This window comes from Anopheles funestus, chromosome 2RL (genome assembly GCF_943734845.2).
Source record: "Anopheles funestus chromosome 2RL, idAnoFuneDA-416_04, whole genome shotgun sequence".
NCBI lineage: Eukaryota > Metazoa > Arthropoda > Insecta > Diptera > Culicidae > Anopheles > Anopheles funestus.
This window is the reverse complement of record NC_064598.1, coordinates 82,018,175-82,042,576: the sequence shown is the minus strand read 5'-3', so window position 1 is coordinate 82,042,576 and position 24,402 is coordinate 82,018,175. Positions and strand designations below refer to the sequence as shown.

The 24,402-nt window shown below is 41.9% G+C and overlaps 3 protein-coding genes and 1 long non-coding RNA gene across 8 annotated transcripts in view; 2 read left to right on the top strand and 2 right to left on the bottom strand.

Annotated features, from left to right (window-relative positions):
* LOC125762852 (uncharacterized) overlaps window positions 1–12,811 on the top strand; it is a 72,035-nt gene extending 59,224 nt beyond the window's left edge. For 3 of the 4 annotated variants that reach the window (XR_007418265.1, XR_007418266.1, XR_007418264.1), the window contains one exon: window positions 12,028–12,811. This is a non-coding gene — a long non-coding RNA (uncharacterized LOC125762852). The remainder of the gene's footprint in view (window positions 1–12,027) is intronic. The other variant, XR_007418263.1, reaches the window with a different exon arrangement.
* On the bottom strand, window positions 26–18,303 carry LOC125762845 (facilitated trehalose transporter Tret1-2 homolog). Of its 2 annotated transcripts, XM_049425391.1 has the most exons (6): window positions 17,419–18,303; window positions 15,211–15,243; window positions 2,142–2,665; window positions 1,874–2,079; window positions 1,009–1,613; window positions 26–945 (listed from the first exon to the last, which is right to left on the bottom strand). In XM_049425391.1, exons 1-6 carry the CDS (start codon window positions 17,430–17,432, stop codon window positions 666–668), a joined length of 1,662 nt encoding a protein of 553 aa, XP_049281348.1. In that variant the 5' UTR covers window positions 17,433–18,303; the 3' UTR covers window positions 26–665. The 2 variants fall into 2 exon arrangements, with proteins under 2 accessions (XP_049281348.1, XP_049281349.1); XM_049425392.1 differs by lacking the exons at window positions 15,211–15,243; window positions 17,419–18,303 and adding an exon at window positions 7,546–8,630.
* A 593-nt stretch (window positions 18,304–18,896) lies between these two features.
* LOC125762846 (ruvB-like helicase 2) lies at window positions 18,897–20,939 on the top strand. The gene is made up of 2 exons (XM_049425393.1): window positions 18,897–19,042; window positions 19,290–20,939. Exon 2 carries the CDS (start codon window positions 19,392–19,394, stop codon window positions 20,808–20,810), a length of 1,419 nt encoding a protein of 472 aa, XP_049281350.1. The 5' UTR covers window positions 18,897–19,042; window positions 19,290–19,391; the 3' UTR covers window positions 20,811–20,939.
* A 53-nt stretch (window positions 20,940–20,992) lies between these two features.
* LOC125762848 (GILT-like protein 1) lies at window positions 20,993–23,517 on the bottom strand. The gene is made up of 2 exons (XM_049425400.1): window positions 22,584–23,517; window positions 20,993–22,498 (listed from the first exon to the last, which is right to left on the bottom strand). Exons 1-2 carry the CDS (start codon window positions 22,866–22,868, stop codon window positions 22,079–22,081), a joined length of 705 nt encoding a protein of 234 aa, XP_049281357.1. The 5' UTR covers window positions 22,869–23,517; the 3' UTR covers window positions 20,993–22,078.
* Window positions 23,518–24,402: the final 885 nt, after the last annotated feature.

Sequence of the window (24,402 nt, the reverse complement as noted above, 5' to 3'; positions counted from 1 at the left end):
AAATTAAACAGCCCACACATTTCGGTCGCACTTTCATTCAACAGTTTATTTAGAACTAAATCTACGCACTTTGCAAAATACTTCGAATACGATTAATACACTGTGTTTTGAACTTGGATTGCATTAAATGGCTTCACCAGGGTGTGTGTATGCTGGTGCTGGGTTTTTGTCGCCAATGCGTATGGCTTCATCAAGCTCAGTCTGCCGAAACATTTCGCACTGTTCCGCGCATCGCACAAACCGAAAGTAATCAATCAATCGAAAACACAACTACCAACGTTCGGTACACCTATTCGGCTAACCATTATCGATAGGAAGGTTAAGTGATTATACTTTCATCTGCCCATTTCCATAACACGACGAGAGGGTTTTTGTTGCGGAATTTCAAAAATACTAAAAATAAATATGTTTCTTGTGTGTGTATGTTTTGTTAAAGATTACTCTCTTTGAATCATTTGTATCTTGTTGGCGTAGGACACACACACAAACACTCCTAAACTGGGCAGTTTCTCGATTCTTAATTCGTTGTGCTTGCTTTTAGCGTGCTGCATTAAGTACAACTGCTGATCCACAGCATTCAGAAATACGTTTGCAAAACAGTCAGTTCCTGCCCCCTTTCTTTGTCGTATATCGTATGCACAGGTTCACTATTATCATCATCGATTCTAAGCTCCATTTTTGTTTTTCAGCATCAGTTCCACCTCTTTCAGCTTGGCCTCTCGGCTCGGGCTGCGTATCAGATGCTCCGTCACGGACGGTTTGGCCGCTGGTTCAGTCGGTACACGGTTTGGTTGCGTTTTGCCCGCGAAGTATGCCTCTATCTCTGCCAAACTTTTGCCCTGCGTTTCTGGCAGGAAGAATAGGGCAAAGAAAAATCCGATCACCGATACGACGGCAAACATCCACTGTACAGCGTACGCTCCACCGAGCAGATCGGTTATGGTTCTAAAAGACAAAAAAAAAGGGTTTAGGTATAAAAGGTACCAAAAAAAGAGCCGAAGATGTTACCTGTAGCTTTGGACGGCAAAAAACATCAACAGGTTTGCCATCGAGTATGATATCGAGTGTGCGATACCGCGAATTTCCGTCGGGAACAGTTCCGCCGTCATCGTCCAGGGTATGGTAAGCAGCCCGATCATGGAGGAACACACGTACAGCAGCAAACCAACGACCGGTATCCACGTCAGCGTGGTGGTACCCTCCTTAATCCACAGCGTGAATAACCCCGAAACGAACATGCAGATGGCCATACCGGTCGTCGAGACCATGACCAGCTGGCGCCGGGGGAATCGCTTCAGCAGCCACGCGTTCAGCAGCGACATCGTGAACCGCGTCAACCCGACAAAGATGGAGGCCGTAAAGGCGTTCACCTCGGTGCCGACGTCTTGGATGAAGGTTACCGCGAAGAAGAGCGTTATGTAGATACCGCTGAACTGCTGTATCAGGAAGAACCAAAACAGGATAATCATCGGTTTGTAGCCGGTTGGTTTTAGGAACCCGCGAAGTTTCGACTGCTGCACACCGTGGCGGTTAACATTTTTTTGTGCTTCCGCCAGTTTAGTTTCACGCTCCTTCAGCAGCGCATTCAGATGCATCTCGGAGAGTGGTTGATCCTGAGCGAATAGAAGAAATTAAATGCTTAATCCATTGGAGAGTTTGATGTCTAAAATTTGTAATGAAAAGCTTCTGGCGTGAGACATTAAAAGGGCACAAATGAAGACACTTTTACGATACAAAACATTATTGGTCGTTCAATTGTTAATGAGTTTCCAGTGTAATACACACATCCGGATCGAACGAGAAGTTATTACTTCAAGTAATAAACCTTAATTGGATATTGATATCTGTTGCTCTATAACGAAATGTGTCATACCGTATGCTCTGGTTGAGGATACTTTTTGTAAAGGAATCGCAATGAACGTGCCGCATCTTCGATCCGCCCTTTCGACACCAGCCAGACAGGTGATTCGGGAACGAACAGTTGAATTAGAAGCACCGGCACGATGGTGTAGATGATGCAAATCCACGACACAAGTCGCCAATCCATGAAGGCACCCTTCGCATAGGCGATAACCATTCCTAAAAGAAGACAAACCACCTGTTAGACTATTGCTTCCACTCGACGGTACAAATTTCCTTACCCAACGATGCAAGCGTAGGACCGGAAGAGATCAACGATCCGCGCATATCGGGCCGGGCCACCTCCGTAATGTACACGATCGCCGGACTGGTGCCAAGTGCACAGGCAAAACCGGTCAGCACACGCCCAACCATGATCCAGGTGAAGTTGTTCGCTAGGGCAATCGCAACCCAACCCGCCACACACGGTACCGCCGCCAGCTTGATCGTGTTGAGCCGGCCGAGAAACTCCATCATAACGCCCGCCACCAACGATCCGATCGGTACCATGATCACGATAATCGACGCAATCCATGACGATTGTCCTTTCGTGATCGGTATGTCACTGCCGGGCTGTTCCAGCTGCGGGATCAGGATGGCCGAGTATGCCAGCGAAATGCCAATGACAATGTGAAACGAGGCGGCCACAATCGCCGACAGGATCTGGGGCAGTGCGGACTTGAGGTTCGTCTCATACTTGCTCAGCGACCGGCAGCTAGCAATGATCTCGCGGAAGGCATCGTCTTTGTGCTGCTCACTGTTTTCTCTGTGCGGAAAGAAATTGTAAATGAAGACAAAAAAAAAACACAATCAAAACCGATTAATATACACAGATTCTCGGATAGCACGCGTGTCACTTGGTGCAGCTGGCAGGGCAACTGCGGTAAAATTGTGCTCAATTGATCCGCTGGTTGGTTTGCTTGGTGCTGGTCACACAAAACGAGGTCAAGGCTTGAATGCTGTGTGCTGCTAAATGATCGTGAACCACCACATACGGAGAACCTGCATGTTGGTCAATGGAGCAATGGGTTTCTGGTAACTTCCGCGATTAGACGTGACGGTACGCAATGCACTAACTGGAGCGCAACAAGAGTGCGAGAAAACCAAGAAATCATCTTCATTGGTTTGTCATGCAAATTTATCATATTTGATGAGTGCAATGCATCTTGCTGGACAAGTGTTGATTAAACTTTTAATTAGAATACGGTCCAGGTTAAAACAGCTCACTCTTCATTAATTGTAGTACGTTTATTCATAGCTCATTCGAGGTTAAAATATATCATTCATAGTTATTTTGAGGATCTGAAACCTACACCATTTTTCGATCTAATAATAAAGACGATTTATCTAGTAAAATGGTTATTTATAAAGATCTAAACTATAATAAAATATAAACCAATTCCTGGAGGTTATCATGAAATATAACCGAATTTTCAACTGGTCTTAAAGTCCTTGGGACACCCAATTTTCCGTTAATGAAATTCCCAAAGTATTAGTAATAATCGCTTATTTATTTCACGATCGGGAGCTATTATTTGAGAAACTCATAGCTTTATTGGAAGACACTGATGCTTTTCACTGGTTTTACTACTACCATCGATCCTAAGGCTCTTGAAACATCAAGCCAAGTCAATGTCAATGTCCTCGCCCTGCAGGGGGGAATTCCCATATCAATACCGTGGCAAAAAAATGCTTTCCGTAAAGATTCTCCATCATGTTCATTTATTATTCGTCTTATGCTTTCTCTGCCAGCTCGAAATATTTGCACACAAAGCAAAAAGCCGGCCCATCAAACCATGTACAGTGGGAGGAATTACAGTACACCCTGCTACTGTTAGCATAGTTGGCCAGGACACGGACGAAATGCCCTTGGAAGGTGTACCGCACCAAACGGAGCGCCACATTGACCTTCAACCGAACGGCGTCGCGGTGTCTGCGAAATGGTTTAAATGTTTGTCGGTCGATATTCCGACGCATCGTAACACAAGTTCGGGAACCGGTTTAATGCAGCATCAAAAAATACTCCCCAAAAAACAAAAATGCACAATCGGCGAATAAAAAAAGCTCATTCCAAAGCCCGCGCCAACATGTCGAGTGTTCGGATCGAAAATAGCGATAAGAAAAAAATGATTCCAAAATGTGTAAATTAATTCACACCACGACGATGGCCACCAAAAAAACACATTCCCATATGAATTTATCACCAGTTAGCAGCACGTGCTTTAAAGATTAAAAGCAGAAAAAGGCATGCATGCATTCTTGCCCCGAAGCAACGCTTTTTCTGTTGTTTCGGATATGGATGGGTGATTCGTAAAGTCCAAGGCAAAATACCCGCTGTGACGATGTTGTTTTCCATTCCTATCTTGAGAAGAGATAAAGCCAGGAAGCATGAAGAAATTTTGCCTTCAGCTTTGACCTTGACGACTTATTATCAGGTAATCGAACCATCATTAAGTTGACAGTTGGCGATTTTGATGCGTGAAGCATAACCGTCTCCACTGCCATTTCGCTACCCCCAGACATCCGGTATTTAAATCTTCTCCTCCATCATATGGCTGCTGGTTGCTACGAAGAAGCGTAATTTATTATCTCTTACTATCAATCGGTAGTTACACGGATGAATGATACATTTGTTTCGCGAAAAAGTAAGACGTGTATCGGTTCGTCACGTGAAGTGGTCTCTTTCGAAAAGAGCCGTTTTTGATAAGCATGTGAAAATGATCGATCTACTCATTGATTCTCAAGCCTCTCGTGTGCTCAGTACAATTAAACGCACAACATTCACATTTACAAACATCATCTAAAGATAAATGTTTATCAGCTTCTAGGAATTTATGATGAGTGTAATCGCCGTATAATTCAGGCCACAATTAGCACTCTCTTCTTGCGTTGAATCGTAAATCAATGCTGTCTGTTTGATACGGTTGAAGTGGACAGACGCTAGTCGCTAGCAAACCAAGGTTTTCTGCAATCGACACCAACCAAAACCGATCACCGTCAAACACTTAATGCATTTGTCTCCTTTGTCTTTGCTATTTGTAAATACTTGTTTTGTAACTCTATATACTAAACAATTGTTGTGTTTTACGTTTTTTTATATCTCGTAACAATCAGATTAACTTCACATACGTTGCAGGGCAATAATTTCGTCATTGGAAGGGAAGTCCTCAAATATTTAGTCGTGTATAGATCAATAAAAAGTGGAATGCACGCCATGGTTTAGACAGTAAGACCATGTGAAACAAACAAAGACAAAAGCTCGTAAAATTATCTCAAAAATATCCATATCCAATATATAATAAAAATATCCCCAGACATAGCTCAACTATATCCTAAATATATATCTGGATACATAACAACATCGCCGAACAACATAGGATCGTGCCTCAGCGTTTAAGCTGAAATGCCGAAGATCGTTGATCGAAGCTTTTTAGGTTTTAGTAAGACTTCTTCATTTTGATTTCCTTTACAGGAATTCATTTGTTTTGGGACAATAAAGCAAATATTGTATATTTTAGTTCTATAAGTCTGTATCGACAAGTCTCAATTCTCTGACATTTTCAATAAATTCTGCTGAAAAAAGAAGAATATAGGACCAACATAAATATTTCAAACATTTTCAAAATAAAAATTAAATCTTTCCCTTCGTAAGTTTTGCAATCTGCTTGGAATAGCGATCAACATTGACCGGATAAGTTAAGCCACAGTTTGTACACGCCTCATCAAAGCCTTCTGGCTCATGTACGCGCTTTCGTTATGCTGAATCACGTTTTCGAACCGGCTGAACCACAGCGTCAGCTGGCAACAAACTCATCAGCTGGCATAATGGTAGACAATCATTGTGAAGCGAACACACAACACAATGCAATGTGAATAGATCGCCCGCGGGAACCTAAAACGATGCCGATGCTTCTTGCTTAAGATCCACGGCCGCAGCAAGAACCGGTTTTCTTCAGCCATCCGGTCGACGGTAACGGTAATTACTGCAAAACTTTCCAACGTTTCTGTTTGCAAAACGCGCAAGCCGTACAAACGAACCAAAGATGTACAGCAATTGTAGCGTGTGATGAGTAGCAAAAGTGGAAGCGATTTTCCACACTTCTTCAGCAGGAGAAGACTATCCTTCTGGACAATGTTTGGGAGCACTGTTGGGAAATGGAGTGGCTAAGTTAAGAACGAATTGTATTGCGATAATTAGCGCAATGAAAAATATCTCCAGGTACGGGTGCTGTAAATATTCATAATTAATTACATTACAAAAACCTCCCCCCACACACACACACTTATACACGCTTTCGTGTAGAGATTGAGGTGATCTCAACTCAAGATTCACAACTGCACCTTTAAATTAGATATCCGCTTTTCTTAACCACGGAAGCTATTTTTGGACGAAAGGTTCAAGGAATTAGCCGATCAGCCACGATCAGTGCGATCGATTGATCGTTTTTATAGTAACGCTTCATTACGCCACGGTTAGAAATACCGACGCCACTTTGAAACAGTGGCAAAGATTGCTGTCTGTCTGGAACGGTACCAACTTCAACAAATATCCAATACGCTAAGAATGGCGATAGATGTGGTAAGATGGTTATGGGGGCCCTTGATCAACCATGCCGATCGCGTACGGACTTTGATGATGATGCCGATTGTGTGACGGAAATGGCTGAGATGTGTGTGTGTCTGGCAGGGGTTAGGCAATCGGGGTTGGTTGAGAAGTATCCGGTACGGGAAGACATTAGCTGTCCTCTGTGCTATCTTGAGAAAATGAGTCAAACAGTCATTACGCGAATCGAAAATTTATTCAATTCTATAATGCGTACTGCATGATAATCGTACAGTGGTACGGCAAACATTGCAAAATAGCAGTTTTATTGGTTGTTTCAATAACGTTTTCTAACCTCAATTCCGTAGCAATATAAATCGAAAAACAAACGATGCTACTGTAGATCGTTTAGTGTTTTGAGATGCAAAGATAAGTTCCTGCTCGGTAGACGGTACCTCAAACTTCCGATTTTGTGCCAAGTGCACATAACGCCTCCATATGCGGTGAAGGAATGCAACTCATTAGGTACCCCAGATCCCTAGTTCCAACCGTACATACGGCGATCTAATCATCTAAACGTGAATGACATGCTTTAACTCGTTCACCGGGACAGGTGTACACGTCTCGGGTTCGGAAACAGCTGGGCAGCAGTACAACAAACCTGGCAACGGTTCAAGGTATCGTCGACGAACACAGTTCAGTATGAACCGCTGCACCGTACTGTTTGATCGAAACAATCCATTCGACGGGGTTTCAGTTTTCAGTGTCACCTGTGTAACCAGTAGACACCGGTATTGTAAGGTGGAAAAAAAGTTTAGATTTAAATTTATAAAAGGAAAACCTACAAAACACCCAAGCATTCCCTCTCCAATAGGACAATGACATTGACCCTGCAAAGTGTTTGCTATTGGCATTCCTACGCATTGAACGCCGCACAGTGAGTTTGCGTATTTGTCACTCACTGAGTGGAATGTGTGTTCGATTTCAGCTTGGTCGTTAGAGAAAAAAAAGGCAAACATAACCATCACAGAGTTCATGAGCCATGTTTAATGTTGGTTGAATGCGTATCCTTATTCCCATCCCCACTCCCATACACTCAATACCTTATTTCCATTCAATGAAGGTTTGGGAATTTTCCGGTTCCGATATTGTTGCACCGTGTCGTACACGAATCACCCGACGAACGGGTGGAAGATGATGAGCGTTATGACAATCCAGCCAGTCCAGGACCTACGACAATGTTCGTGTTATTGGATATGACCTTTTCCAATATAAGTTATACTATTATGGTCGGTTGTAATTGTACGATCAACGTATCGGGATGTACCATAATTTCTATCACTGTGTGCCGTACTTACACGGCACCATTTTCACATCACCAAGTACCAAGTACACTTTTAATTGTGTCCAACCCGTTCCACTATCCACCCAAGGACGATATCCGATTTTCCCTCTTTGTTCCGTAAGGGATATTGTTTCACTTTTTGCACCATTTCCCAGACGTACTGCTGGCGCTTAATCTGTGTTCCATCGGCCAACCACTAGTATATAGTATCACAAAACCCGATTAGTAATCCGCCAGCTGAAGGATACTGTTTGTTTGTCCGTACGGTTATCGATTACACAATGCAGCAAAACGGAACGGATTTTTTTGACGGTGCAGTTCCTCCAACACGCCACCAATGTCAACTGCTTCGGCTGGAATGCTCAATTTGCGACGATATCCACCGAATCAACAGTGGCCATTTATCGATAGGGAATTGATTTGATAGACTATACAGTATATTGCACCAAATAAGTAAGAAACCGTCACTGACGAACAAGTTTACGCTCATGAATATTGGATCGATGGGGACGGTCAATTGAAGGTTTTCTCACCCTTTCTTGCGGTGGCACTCACGTAACGCGTACTTTCTTTTGCATTGTGTTTAAAGGAAACATACATTTCTTCCGATTGTAATTATTTTTCCACAATTTTCACATAAAAGGACGAACGAAAATTTAATGCAACTACGGTTTCTTTGTTTCCTTTCCCAGCACGCGACTAGTGACCGGCACCTGCACGCTTACTGTCACTCGTTACACTACCGAGACCATCGACCGGAAAGGACCCACAAATGTGTGCTTTAGGTCAGGACGACCGTGACCGAACGACTGGCAATCAGCTGGCATGCGGTACCGACACTGCCAACCCGGTTAGAACCGAACGGCGTCGGGAAAATCCGTTGGGAAAAGCAACGCGCCAACCGCACACACACCCAAAAACACCATTTCGGATGGATGGCGACTGTGCCAGTGGTGGTGTTTTTCTTTCTGGCAGGCAAAAATAAATTACCCTCCACCCTTCGAATCTGAGCGTACCGCTTTCGCCCCCAAAATGCCTGTGACTGTGCCCAGTGACGGTGCTAGAACGGACTAGCGGCGGTTTGTGAGTGAAAGTTCAATGCCAAATTTGGATACTTAGCGGGGTTGGTTGGTTGGTTGGGATGGTGGTGATGAACGGTAACGTACGCTCAAACACTCAAACAAACGTTGAACCATCATTTGGCGAAAGTAAGCGTGCATCAAAACCAATCGTACGATCAATAGTACCTAGCGAAGACACAAACCGTGTGAAACTTATCGTTTTTTATCGATACTTTTAGTTGCTGACAGACTCTCTCCCGCTCTATCTCGGATACGTATAAGATCAAGATGATCTTGAGAATAAAAACAGAAGGCAAAGTTATCCAAAAACACCACCTAGCGTCTATCAACAACTTCGATCGATTTATTGACTTTTTCGTGCGGATAGTTTTGATCTCTTTTCTTCCGAACTGTTTACTTACAGTCCAACAAAGCTATAATTGCTCCCCCCGGGGTGGGGTGGTGTAACGGGTGCCATATAAAATGATCTTTGAACTTGTGCGAAAAAAACTATTTTCCTTTCTAGCTCAAAACAAACACAAAACCGCACGGAAGTTCATCAATGTTACGGAAGGCGAATGGAGAGGAAGAGAATAGACCCACATCAGGAAATCATTAAATTATGAAACTTTCATCTCACAAGGAAAATTCCTTTTTCCACGAAATTTTTGCCGATCGGTATTTTGCACACCCCGTAGTTAGGCTGTACGGTTGGTGGTTGTTTGTTTGTTGCTCGTGTTTATGATTTATGTGAACGGCCGTTTTTGGCGTGAATCGAAAAGTTTATGTTGGGATTTTTTGCGGGGGGTGGGTCTAATGCTGCAGAGATCCAATATGTTTTGCATGGCCGTCTGTTTACATTGCTCTGAACGCTAATGTGTAATTTGTCCGTAGGAATGATGATTCTATCTACAGTGTAGGTGGTCATTAATAATACGTAGCAAGAACAAAAGCGGACACAAACACATCAAAAGTGATGTTTTGTGCAGATAAAGGTCTCAGTAAGAATTAAAACTGGTAGCCAAACATAAGCCCAACTGTCAACAGTATTAGGTGGTCACATTTAATTGTTATGGCAAGCTCGTTTTTTTCCCCCGTTCTTTGCAATCCGTATTAATTTCCCAGCTAACAAGCTTACCCGAGTGTCTCAGGCTTCGTAGATAAAAATCATCGTTACACCTGTAACGCGGTTCACATTACCGGTTGGACATTGGCCACACCCTTACAGGGAACCCCAATTATCGGCAGCCGGTAACGGGAACCCCACACTCTAACGATGTTCATCCGTGTTCACTTTCACCACGCTGTTTACTTAATTGTCGCATTTCATCCACTCGCAACAATCCGTCAAAGAGCGTCCTTCGGCCAGATGCCGGTTTGTGCGTGGGTTAAAATTAAAACCCCGGCTGATCAGATGGCCGGTTTTTTCTCTCTATTCTTTCTACCACCCTCATGTGGTTCACGGGGGTTAATGATTTGCATAGCATCACATGTATCGGACGATAAATCTCTTCTCGGAAAACGTATGTCCGAGGTCAGTTGTTAATGTGGATGTTCTTGTTACAATCTTTTTTTTGTCATATACAAACTTATGTTTTATTTTTTTAATTTTCGTCATCTAATTATTGTTGATGGTTGATTTACGATGCCATACGAACGTCGAAACGTGCCTTTGAACTAAATAAACAACGCGAGATAAGCGACGATCGTTTTGTACTAATTCGCTTTATCTATTTCATTACAGCGATGGTGTTTCGATAAGCATCGTGCTACAATAATCCGTACTAATTCTTATTGATTTTTCTGCTGACTAAATTTGTCTGCCTTACAGTGTACACTTTCTTCCATTTCCGATCGTGACTCATTTTTGCTACAGATGGTGAAACTGTTATCATCAGAATGGGAACCTCTCTATGGAGAACCGTTCGGTTTGGTTGGCGAGAAATAAAGCGAATGGAGAATAAGAACCATTTCAGCCTAGTTTAAGCTGACGGCCAACAGGGAACAGGGCGGGGGAATACAGTAAACTGTAAACATCATGCTGACAGCATGCTTCGTAAACTGTCCCTCACGATCGGTTGGTCGGTCACGATAAATGAAACTACAGCCCCCGATGGCGTTGATGCCGTTCACAACTTAGTCAGCAGTTTAGCCGAAAACAGCGTAATATAAACCGTTCACCAGTTGAAGAGTGGTTGAAGGTGATGACGAAAAGCGTCTGTAAAATTGCAAGGTATTTCAAATTCCTGAACGGCACATCGTGCAGTTTAGTCAGATTACAAACACTTCTAAAAACGATCTTGGTGTTCTGTGGCTTGGCGTAATTTGAGCCGTACATTGACAATCGTACCGAAGGGTACAAACTACTGATAATCGATGGCTAGCAGTCGATGGCTTGGTGTTGAATGTGTGTCGTGGTTTTTTTTTATCTCTCGAGTACTACACCCTTCGCTCCGGAAGCGTGACGTCATTGATACGCGAATGTATACAGACGTATTGGAAGACGCATCGCGTTATGATGGTTTGCTACCAGTTTCTGCTGTAATTTAAAAACCAAAACTAACCCTGTCACTACATGCTTAGCAATCGTCGCGTTTATTATTCTTTTATTTATTTTCAGCATTATTTGCATGAAAAGAAGCTTATTTCAACAAATTTGTATTAAAATACATCAATTTATAAATTTTGCTAAATTTCCCATAAAAAGCTAAAAAGAAAATTTTCAAGTTTTTAGATTTTTTATACATTTTTTTTAAATTTTTTTATTAATTTTTTTTTTTTTGTTTAAAACATCATTTGAGTCAAAAGAAACTTATTGCAACCAATTGGCATTAAAATAAATCAATTTAATTTTTTTGCAAAATTTCCCAAAAAAAAACGTAAGGGGTACCCCTTATGAAATTTTCGAGTAGAAAATTTTTTTGAAATTTTTTTCTGATTTTTTAATCTTTTCTTAATTTAAAGCATTATTTGAGTGAAAACAAACTTATTGCAACCAATTCGCATTAAAATATATCACATTTTAAAATTTTGCTGAATTGCTCAAAAATGAGGAAAATTTTACATTTTCTCGAACAGGGTAAGGAATTTGTTTCCTCGAATAACTTCTGGCACAGACATCTGAGGGCATGGCCATCCAAGAAGAAAATGTAGCCATTGATGCCATCTATCGACCACAGGTTAAAGATTGGCGATCCGTTGGATACCGACCGAGTTATAGGCAAAACTTGGTGCAAAAATGAGGAAAATTTTACATTTTCTCGAACAGGGTATGGAACTTGGTTCCTCGAATAACTTCTGACACAGACATCTGAGGGCATGGCCGTCCTAGAAGAAAATGTAGCCATTGGTGCCATCTATCGACCACAGGTTAAAGATTGGCGATCCGTTGGATACCGACCGAGTTATAGGCAAAACTTGGTGCAAAAATGAGGAAAATTTTACATTTTCTCGAACAGGGTATGGAACTTGGTTCCTCGAATAACTTCTGACACAGACATCTGAGGGCATGGCCGTCCTAGAAGAAAATGTAGCCATTGGTGCCATCTATCGACCACAGATTAAAGATTGGAAATCCGTTGGATACCGACCGAGTTACAGGAAAAACTTGGTGCAAAAATGAAGAAAATTTTACATTTTATCAAACAGGGTAAGGAACTTGGTTCCTCGCATAACTTCTGGCACGGACATCTGAGGGCATGACCGTCCACGAAGAAAATGTAGCCATTGGTGCCATCTAGCGACCACAGGTTAAAGATTGGCGATTCGTTGGATACCGACCGAGTTATAGGCAAAACTTGGTGCAAAAATGAGCCTTATGAAATATTCAAATTGATATTATTGTTTAATTTTTTCTAAACTTTTATTCTTTTTTAATTTAAAACATTATTTGAGTGAAAAGAAACTTATTGCAACCAATTGGCATTAAAATAAATCAATTTTAATTTTTTTGCTAAATTGCTCAAAAAAAACGTAAGGGGTAAGCCTTATGAAATTTTCGAGTTGAATTTTTTTAAAAATTTTTTTTCTGATTTTTTAATCTTTTTTTAATTTAAAGCATTATTTGAGTGAAAACAAACTTATTGCAACCAATTCGCATTAAAATATATCACATTTAAAAATTTTGCTGAATTGCTCAAAAATGAGGAAAATTTTACATTTTCTCGAACAGGGTAAGGAATTTGTTTCCTCGAATAACTTCTGGCACAGACATCTGAGGGCATGGCCATCCAAGAAGAAAATGTAGCCATTGATGCCATCTATCGACCACAGGTTAAAGTTTGGCGATCCGTTGGATACCGACCGAGTTATAGCTAAAACTTGGCGCAAAAATAAGGAAAATTTTACATTTTCTCGAACAGGGTATGGAACTTGGTTCCTCGAATAACTTCTGGCAGAGACATCTGAGGGCATGGCATGGCATCCACGAGAAGAGATTTTTTTTCGAATTAACAGCCATTCTTCTGTTTTAAAAATAGTATTTACATTCACAATATTTATATACAACGCGTACGTACTTTAAAAAATAAAAAGGCACTCGATTTTTTTAACTTTACAATATTTAAAGACACTCAACCGATCTAATTTAATAAGCGTATTTAATAAACTTTTGGAGGATTGAGAGGAGTCACTCGAATCATGTTGAGTTGACTGTTTATAGACTCAGAAACAAAAATTGTCTTTAGATTGTGTTGCAAAACATAAAACTTTCACATAATAAATTATTTCCTTAAAGATTATGAAGCTTCAATGATTCTTTCGGAGTTCTGATACTTTACGGACACTGAGGAAAAAAAAATAAAAGAATGTATTGAATCTTTACCATTAAAACGGCACACATCATAGAGGTCGCATCTTTCCAGCTATGCAGAGCGATATTTATGTTATTTTCTTAATCTCCAATAAATTTCCTGACATCGTTAGTACGATTTCTTGTTTATGAACCTTTTTTTTACTTTAAGAACTTTTTTTAATGAACTGTAAAGTGGCTGTGTACGATGTTAGAGAATATTATATAAAATTTAAAAAAATAACCCACATTCAAATATTAACAATAAACACATTTTAAAATTATGCTGTCCATGAACTTTGAAATATGAAATTCCGAAATAAATGCGATTACAGTTTCCAATTCACAGCTTGAAGCGTTGTGTCACTTTCCGACGTGTAACTTTGGAATGGAATGTCTCATAAAATTGTAGTATCTCCTTCTTAAGTGACACTAAAACTTCAGGTCTTGAGATCTGCCAATTTCTGGCTTTCCTTGACTTGATTTACCCGTAGACTGGCGCCGTTACCATCTCCACCGATTCATTTGAGTATTATTTATTATAAACACTTCAACAAATTTTTTAAGCCAAAAACTTGCCAAAAGCTTTTAACTTGCCGAGCATTTAATGATCATTCAGATTTATGTATCTGAATTAGATTTTTCACAAGCACGTCAAAGATGTTTAGATGATACATATTTTAAATAAATAATGATGTAATTTGTATAATACGCTAACGACATTTTTATACACCAAAAACACAAACTAGACGTCCTTATAGTGTTAACGATCCAATGGGTTTTAAATTGAATCAAACATATGACTTCGATTGGTACTTAAAATGTTGAACTTATCCAATGAACCTTAATATTTATGGGATTTAATTGCTTTATTAAGCTCCCCCAGATTAATTTTTAAGCCTAGTGATAAGGTCGCTTTGTTGGCCAAACATTTATACAAATACAAATATACTCCGTATTAACCATATGTTTGAAATTAGTTTTCTGCCCTCCCTAGCGCCACATGGGAACGAAACAGTGTTCCACACTCGGAACAAATGATCCCCCAGTCGCACACTGTGCCACCATAATCTGCGGGTGAGCAACCACACGCGTAAGTGCATTCGCATGTTGCACTTCACAAAAGAACCGGCCACTGTCTGCGTGTGCGTGTGCCGTTGCATTATTTGCTCAGACAAACGGTTTGCTGTTTGTTGTACACAGTTGATCAATCTTTTTTTCCGATTTCTGCTCTACACTCTCTTCAGCAATCTTCCGACCGCCATTTTAAAAAGATTAGACCCATCCGTCCGCAGTTTCGTCTTCATCGTCCACACACGCTGCACAAAAGCGGGAAAACCTTTTTTGCCACAAAGCAAACGAAAATGCATTCTTTACCCTTGTGCAGCACACCGAGAGCACTCGAAGTGGGTCGCCGGGTTTATGACGCGGGTGGAAAATTAAAAGTAAATGCAACCCCCGGCGTAAACAACAAGCACCGACCGAACCAAACCAGGGCCGGAAGTGGACTAGCGATTCTTTGCCACATTCTCTGACGATGGATAAATAGAAGCTACTGCCGCTTGTTACTTACCGTTGGTGTAAGCTAAGGACGCTGGATCCGATACTGTAAATAAAGAGAAAAAAAATGCGATTAATAGTGGTGTAAACGGATCATCAACTAGCCAACACTAACAAACTGAGGTCTCAACTAAATGGTAGCAATAGGATTACTTTTACGATGATGGAATTCGTTCGGTCTTCATACGCTCAATATTTCTCGTGTTGAGCAACTCCCGGTCCCGATGACACTACTGGCCTTGCGGCAATGTCAACCTTGGGATAGCTTGGACAAGTTTTCACATTCAGCATTTACACCCACCGCTACAGTGGTTCCATCTATTCCATCACGATTGTTTACACATTATTTCCCAGATGCCGGGAAGCTACGATGCAAACTGTTTTTTTCCTCCGCAAAATTTTACACAAAAAGTTCTTGCGCAATGGGACTCCATTTTGTCAAGTATGATGAAATACGTGACTATCTTGCCGCAAAAGTTTGATAAGTGATAGTGATGGGGCATAATTAAATAGCTGCTGTGTTTGTGTAATTAGCTGATGAGGCTTTCTTAACTTCTCTTCTCCAGTGGAGCTGAGAGTGGAGTTGGGAGTTTAATTTGTCTTTAGAACGCTTTTCTCACTTTCAATGTATTTCTTTTCCACGAGTTCCACGCAAGTAATCCAAGATGTTTGAAGGTCTCTATTTTTGAGCGATTATTGGATCGTCTCCTTATTTGTTAACCCAAAACCTGATCGCATGTCACTTTCGTGATCTAATCGGTTTTCCGGTTGGACGAAAACAAATTCAGACCAAGAAAAGGACCAACCTTTAAGCTTCTCATTATGATACCGCACCTAATTACTAATGTTGTGCTTTTCGGTTTCTATAGCTTCAGGCGAGGTCAGTTCCTCGTATCTTCAGTACTGGGAATTTTTTTCTTGAGCGAACAAATTGTACTCTCGGAATGATCTCGTCCTCGGTTTTGGGATGAGAGCAAAGATCGGTTTGATTTGTGGCGCCCGAAATTGGTATTCAGCGATGCGATGTTACGAATTCTTTGTGAGAATTCTGAGAAAGGTCTCCGAGCTCGTTTGGATGCTTATTAGACGTGCGGTATTTATTCGCATCCCTGCGATTAGTAGCGATTAGCTATTTTATTGCATTTTGCTATTAAACAAAATGTCATTAAAAATGAATTCTCCTTAGTCACATATGGAATGTGCGAAGTAAAAAAAAAACAAAAGTAAATTCAAACCGGAAATAGTGACGATCGGAAGTCATTACGAGGTCCATCATTTCCATAGCTAGAGAGCAGAACCTGGACGTTAAAAAATGTAAATGGCTTTACTAACAATGCTACACACTAAGGCAAGTCGGGTTGGTCAGTGTAACAACCCGTTGCAACTGAAGCGTATCATTACAGTCACCGGGCGATGTTTCTTCCCGCAATCATTCGTTTGGAACTAATACGGTTTAGTTTTTGGTTATGAATCATGCTGTTGTTTGAATAAGTATGACAAAAACTTTGCCCGTTGTTAATATTATGTACCATTAGACTCGAGAGGGATGTATTGGTAAATAGTTACACAATTGCATTAGAACCATTCAACGTGATTGTTGTATTTTGTATGATATTTTCAAGCCAAAAAACACGTACGGTATAAGTGGTTTGGAAACAAAACAATACTAAACACACACGTGACTTTGAATTATTAGATAAGTGATCAGTCAGACATCCCACGTGACGTAGTGAGGAAAAATAATAGTTAAATACCATCAAAATTAATGCTTTTATGCAGGAAATTATTTAACCAAGAAAACTTATTTTTTATGATAAGTTCTTTTTTATACCAATAATCTTAGTTTATTTTATGAAGGAAGAAAAAAGCATCAAATGCAGAAAAAAAATTGTGAAATGAGAAATTGTTTTATTGAACATTATTTTAAATATTTTTTTTGTTAATTTTGGAAATTCTTAAAGCAAACTTCCATTAGTACTAAAAACTGCAGAATTTTAGAACAATTACTCTCTCACATCTTTGCTTGGCTTAACGTCCTTATAGATAATGGCGGCCCTTTCTGGTTTACTAAACTTATTTTACAACGTAGCCGTATAGTTTTAAATAAACACTTTTCTGTTAGTTAAGGGCTGTTATCAAAAGAACTATGCCACAACGTGGTTTGCGCAATAGAAAATATCCTCGAAGTACACCGCCACAGGGCAATGCGATTAGCGCTTACCTTAATGGATCCATACTCTAGGGCAGAGGGTTCGTTCGTCTTGTTGGACAAATACCGTCGCTGTTGGTTGTTGGGTGTTAAATCGATAACCGATTAGTAGCGGTAGCAGTAATACAATCCGGCAGGGCAAAAGACCAATGATCCGGGCGCTTTTTTCCAGCCAAGCGTCTACCGAAAAAGGGGGGGAAATTATCTTTTCTTGGTAGAAAGAAATTACTAAACGGGTAGAACAACTGCCTCGAGTCGTTTGCTATCACTTTGCCGGGTTTGCCCTGTACTTCTTCGCACTGTCTGCGCGCACGGACACGAATGACACCAAGGAAAACACGAACGGACCAACCGGAAGGATAACTGTTGTAGGCACGCGAACTTTTCCCAAGTGCTATCGAGGGTGTTGTTTTGCAGACTTAACATACATAAACATTTATATTCTAGGTCAAATTAAAACGAGAAAAACACACTCCGCACAGGTTTATGATTTAATTTATCCTAACTTTGTTCTTTCACACTGTCTAACGCGGTTAACTAATTACATTTACGTGCACTCGACCCGCGCGGCTCTTGCGCACCGTTATTCTGTAGCCGAAGCCACGGTGGGACACATGGCATTAGCTGGGTCACGGTCAACACAAAACGCCGTGCTGGTGACACTGATTCCTTGGAGGTGAAAAAAAAAACATTCACTCACACGCACGGTCGAACCAGGTTACGATACAAAGGATTGGTGCGTTATGTCCCTGGCAATTGCAATCGATTACGTTTCAAATCGAATCGGTCGCGTAATTCCGTACGCACTGGAGACGAGCGTAGCGCACAACGACAGCCGCGATATCAACCGTCACGGCGAAAGCGTTCAAAGAAACTGTTGCTCTGTGTTGGCCAGACCCGGTCGTGAACAGCCAGTAGAATATCGTAGCGACCGGTTTCGAGCTGGTATGTCGTCATCAAACCCCCCAACGCGGTCATCATGGCAAACCGCGCGTGTTGCCCGATTATTGTGCGGGCGGCTGATATAGGGATGGGTGCGTGACGTCATCGTTTAGCAATCAGGGTTGTCAAACTGGCGCACAAAACACGATTTGGTTTTGTTTTATTTTGAATTGCACGGCAAGTTGCTCGCATGTGCGAGTATTGTTAGTTTATATTTGAATTGTTTTAAGATTGTTGTTTGCTACAGGTTGAGCAAATTGAAGATAAATTCGATGAAAAACGAATATAAAATGTAAACTAATACCTATCTCTGTCTACATAATGAAGCTATTCTTTTTCTTAAGCTATCTTTTTCAAGACGCTGTATGGTTTGCATTGCGCTAATAAAACAGAAAAAACTTTCCATCAAACTAACCAATTATTCCAATAATTTTTTTGTAATTTTCTTTCGGAACTGAAACTTCAAAACTACACGTTTTGTCAATCGATAAAATGGTCTAACCCTGCAATGTACATTTTCAGCATTTCGGCGCCGTTCGTGTGCGTTTACAAACGGATTCATTTCTTCGCCCAGTGAACGAATATAGAAAAAGCGTCTTCTTCAACAGCACGGATTTCATCTCGAAAAAGCGAAAATTTTAGATAAATATCTACGTTTGACCTTCCTCAATCTATAGTTTAGTGTTCTGAAGTGGTACGTTATTGAAAGTAATTGTTAGTTATGCAATTAGTGTGCAAAAAACAAGTGAAAATGCTAGCCGAACAAAAGCATCCCCCGGCGTGTGTTTCTTCAAGCACGCGGTTTACAAAAACAAAACAAACTTATAAATTCGTGTTCATAGCATATTGTAGAGGAAAACAAATATAACATCAGCATTATTTTCTGAAAATGCATGTTTAATTAACAATTTATGGACGTAAATGTTTTTCTTTCCTTCTAGAACCGTCGCTTGTTTTGTTGCTACGGTTACGAAACGCGAGTAGTTGCTGCAGAAACGAAAATCCCTTTGCTAATCAACGTAGTCACGAAGTAACAACTAACGATGGCGGATCTAGAGAAGATTGAAATCCGGGACGTTACCCGTATCGAACGTATAGGGGCACATTCGCACATCCGTGGCCTTGGGCTTGACGATGTGCTTGAAGCACGCACCGTTTCCCAGGGCATGGTAGGGCAGAAGGAAGCTCGCCGGGCCGCTGGTATTGTGGTGCAGATGGTACGTGAAGGAAAAATCGCCGGCCGATGTATTTTGCTGGCGGGTGAACCTAGCACGGGTAAGACGGCGATTGCTGTCGGCATGGCACAGGCTCTCGGTAACGAGACACCCTTTACCAGTATGTCCGGTTCGGAGATCTATTCGCTGGAGATGAACAAAACCGAATCACTGTCACAGGCGTTGCGCAAAAGTATCGGTTTGCGGATTAAGGAGGAAACGGAAATCATCGAAGGTGAGGTGGTGGAGATTCAGATCGATCGGCCAGCAACGGGCACAGGTCAAAAGGTGGGCAAAGTGACGATGAAAACGACCGACATGGAGACAAATTACGATCTTGGCAACAAGATTATCGAATGTTTCATAAAAGAGAAAATCCAAGCAGGCGATATTATCACTATCGACAAAGCGTCCGGCAAGGTATCGAAGCTGGGACGAAGTTTCACGCGAGCCCGTGACTATGACGCAACCGGAACGCAGACTCGTTTCGTCCAGTGTCCGGAAGGGGAGCTGCAGAAGCGCAAGGAAGTGGTACACACGGTGTCGTTGCACGAGATCGATGTTATTAACAGCCGGACACATGGCTTTTTGGCATTGTTTTCCGGAGACACGGGCGAAATCAAGCAGGAGGTACGTGATCAGATTAACAGCAAGGTGATCGAATGGCGTGAAGAGGGCAAAGCGGAAATCAATCCCGGCGTGTTGTTCATCGATGAGTGTCACATGCTGGACATTGAATGTTTCTCCTTCCTGAACCGTGCGCTCGAAAGCGATATGGCACCGGTGGTGGTAATGGCCACGAATCGAGGCATCACAAAAATTCGTGGCACACAATACCGCAGTCCGCATGGCATTCCGATCGATTTGCTCGATCGTATGATTATCATTCGCACAGTTCCGTACACGGAGAAGGAGATTAAGGAAATTCTGAAGATACGCTGCGAAGAGGAAGATTGTCAGATAAGCAACGATGCATTGCTGGTGTTGGGACGTATTGCGACAGAAACGAGCTTGCGTTACGCGATTCAATCGATCACGACGGCAAGCCTGGTGAGCAAACGTCGTAAGGCGGCTGAAATTACGATCGAAGACGTTCGGAAGGTGTTTTCGCTGTTTTTGGACGAGAAGCGGTCGAGCAAAATAATGCAAGAATATCAAGATGAGTATCTGTTCTACGACGACAGCCTGCCGAAAACGGCGTCCGATGAGCAGCGGCAGTCACAAGCGATGGAAGTGGAGAGCAACTAAGGATGGTCCAAAGTGTGTTGAAGATGAAGCGAAAGGGAGGTTGAATTTCCCTCTTTACATATTCCACAAAACGTTTGCAGTGCTTGAAGAATAAATTTTAGCTCTACACAGCTTCCACAAACCAAGGAATTCAGGAGCTCTTCATTCATTTTGTGATTGACCGGGAAAAAAGCGCCGAATAATTCGATGGAGCGGTAAACAATTTTTATTAATAATTTAACTGATCCCCACTATACTGCCTTAACCGTAACAATCTGCACCAAAAACTATTTGTAAATATCACCCAAAAACGAAACCTACATTCAACGGAACACAACTCATAGAATGTACCGATCGCTACTAATACGATCCTTATCTTACTTTTGTATTGCAATGCGTTCGCTGGACATAAATTCGATACGTACGTGTGTGTGTGTGGTATAAATGCTCAGTCTCTTTCGTAGAAAACAGTCACCCCTAGAGCTGTGTTTCTGTTCCAGTCCCAAGCACGCAAACTAAACAAATGAAAATGGAAGTACCATCTTAAACATCTATACGCTCCTTCTTTTCTACACTTTACGGAAAAAACCCTGTGTTCTTGTTTGTTTCACACATTGCTTCTTTACGGTGTATTCCGACCTTCCCGGTCCCGGTTCCGATAGGCGGAAGCCGTATCGTATGTTTCTATAAGGGGAATTGAACATGACTAAATATCTCAGCCCGCATTGCAGCTGTTTGACTACTTCGCTTGGAATATCGACTAAAGGGGCACTGGACGTCGTCCGCTCGACGTGTCCAACGTTCGAAGCCTCACACACTACATTGCACTATTATATTTGTTCTAGTTTTATTTTACCTTTAATCTACCATGAGCCATCTAGTTGTTGCCGCGCCTTTTTTCCGGTTTGGCTTAAATTGAGTAACTGAAGGAGCGTATGTTGAGTGGGTTGCGATCTGGACCGAAGCACCCGTAAAAGAAAGGAAGAAATAAATTACAATAGAAGATCGAAAGCACAGTAGTACAACTGTGCAGATTGCACACTCATCTAACTGGAGTTGTGCACCGGTTTTAAGGACTGTTCGACAGAACGGCATCTTTGTCGATGACTTTGGATGGACTTGATACAAGGATTCTCTCTCTCTCTCTCTCTATCTCCGTCGTTCTCCAGTTGTAGAAGTTAGTTAAGCAACCAAAACAATCCTCGCCGCAGCTGCCCGGGAAGCTGCCGGACTTCGTCCAGTACCTCCGATTGCAGGTAGCGGGCAAGGAAGTGCAACACTAGCTGCTATCATTTACACACATCCGGTTTCGGTCCACGGCCCGACACCACCTGACACACGTTACCGAACAGATCCTTCAGGATCGACTTCTGGACGTACTGCGCACCATCGAGCGTTACGGTCGGGATGAACGTAACGGCCGGTCGTAGTGCATTCGTTGCTTCACCGTGCACCTTCAGCAGTTCGGCACCGTGCGGGCTGTCGTAACACTTTTTGATCGATTCGATCTCCACACCGTGCTCCTTGGCGCAGCGGAAAAATGCGTCCCGGGGGATGATGTTGTTCTTGATCATGCAGGCCACCATGTCGAGTCGCGTTCGGGGTTCCCGCACGGCCTCAACAACGCACGCATGGATCATGTTGGCTTCACACTCTATCGGTCCATGCTGGCATTCGAACTCCAGCGATCCGTCTGACCTTGTCGTCCACTGTTCCGATTGAAGAGAATAAGGTTAGGGTTAACAACCTGGTTTAGGCACAATTTTAAATGGATGCTTCATAACATTTCCTTACCGAAGCTTTACCGAATGGGACGAACTCTATATCGACGAGTTCCGGTGCTCGCTCGTAAGCCGGCACTAGCTGATGGAGGACAAAGTTTTTCGAGTCCGGACATAATGCCTCGTAGTACACGACCACGTAAACTGGCGCGCTTGGTTTTAGCATAGCTTCACCACCGGACGTTTGTTCCACTTCGTCATCGGTTGGCTTGTGCTGGGTGAAGCTTTTGTAGATCAACACTATCATGATGATCAAAATCACCAGGTAGATGATGCGCAGCTGCCGCTTCTGGAACATGGTTAGCTGGTGCCGGGACAGGGACACTTACTTTCGGGGCACTTCTGCCTGATATGAAGAATATTCTTTGCACGTGGAAGAATCGTGGTTCTTCTACATCTACATCCGTCACCTGCTTTACCTCATGTGCACCAATCGGCAATCATCGATTAATGGCGTCCAACAGTGATGGAGGAGGAGATTGATGATGTGTACAAAAAACCCACACGCAATATCCGGCGAAACTAACGCGTCGTGTGGGCAGGTGGTTTGATAAAAGTGTACTTCAGCGATTAAATGGGACTGTGACGCGATTGGGACGCTGATTACAAGACGGCAGTGTGGTCGGGATAGCCTGTTACATTACAACAAACAACAGAGAAAACAAAACTCGCAGTTGTATCACACGTTGTTGTAAACAACACTATCAAAGCGTCGAAGCGGTTGAGCAAAATGTTATTTCCTTTCCTCCGTGTCCTCTTTGTGCGACAATAAGAATAAACGTAAAACAGTAAATCGGACGAAACAGCTGCACAAACTATATATGCAAATGGTTTTTATCGTGTATAGCGCGAAGTGAAAATGCGTTTTTTTCTGTAATTTTTTATTTTTTCTTATCACAATTCCCGATTTGTAGGAAGATGGAATTGTCAAAATCCGGAAAAATCATCATGCTTCGGCAATTTTCGTGTGCTGTCATTTTCACTGTTTGCTCGTTTGAAATGTTGCGCCCCAGTGAAAATACTGCAGCCATACGATACACTAGCATGACGGATGAATAGAAGAGAGTGTAACCTCCTCCGTTGGATGCTCTCTTGTTGTTACATATAAAATCGTTTTGGTTTTTGCTTGTTTGTATTTCGCTTGCTCATCGGTCGCTCGCTCCGAAATCGGCCGGTGAGTGTTAACTCCTGTAAAGGATGCTCTCTTGTTGTTTCGAATCCAAAAATTGGTCACTTTCTGAGGATTTTTGTCGCAGAAAACGACCGGTTTTAGTATTTGAACTAAGAAGAGAGCATCCAACAAAAGAGGTAGCATCATCTGCCGTTCGTCAGAGTAGCGCTTCATATATTGGTCACTTTTCTGCATGTGGAATGAAATGGACAAATGGATAGAAACAGCTGAAGGATTGTTCCCCTTCATCCGATATACTCACACTATCGAATAGCCAATACTAGATTATCTCGAGTCATGATCGATGATAACATGCGGGAAAAGAACAACTATACGATATGCTAGAATGACGGCTAGAGGAGAGCAATGATGTTACCTCCTACGTTGGATGCTCTCTTCGTGTTGAAAAATCGTTTTTGATTTTGGACCGAACGATCACGACCGCGTAAAAATGACGGAAGGAGTTGAATGTTACCTCTTCTATGGGATGCTCTCTTGTTGATAAGAATGATGAAACTGGTTGCGTCAAAGCAAAGTATGTTTCTAGCAGAACTGACCACGGAAAGGGCATTATTTCTATATTTAGGAAATGTACCAAACTTTTTTTAAATTTTTATTTTCAAACTATTATAGACACATCAAAATAAAGCAAAATATGTGA

Coding starts and splice junctions, on each gene's coding strand:
- LOC125762846 (XM_049425393.1), top strand. CDS start 19,392: ATGGCGGATCTAGAGAAGATTGAAATCCGGGACGTTACCCGTATCGAA.
- LOC125762845 (XM_049425391.1), bottom strand. Junction 2,080..2,141: donor TCCTACGCTTGCATCGTTGG/GTAAGGAAATTT, acceptor GTCTTCTTTTAG/GAATGGTTATCGCCTATGCG. Junction 1,614..1,873: donor ATCCTCAACCAGAGCATACG/GTATGACACATT, acceptor CTATTCGCTCAG/GATCAACCACTCTCCGAGAT.
- LOC125762848 (XM_049425400.1), bottom strand. CDS start 22,868: ATGTTCCAGAAGCGGCAGCTGCGCATCATCTACCTGGTGATTTTGATC. Junction 22,499..22,583: donor TCCCATTCGGTAAAGCTTCG/GTAAGGAAATGT, acceptor CAATCGGAACAG/TGGACGACAAGGTCAGACGG.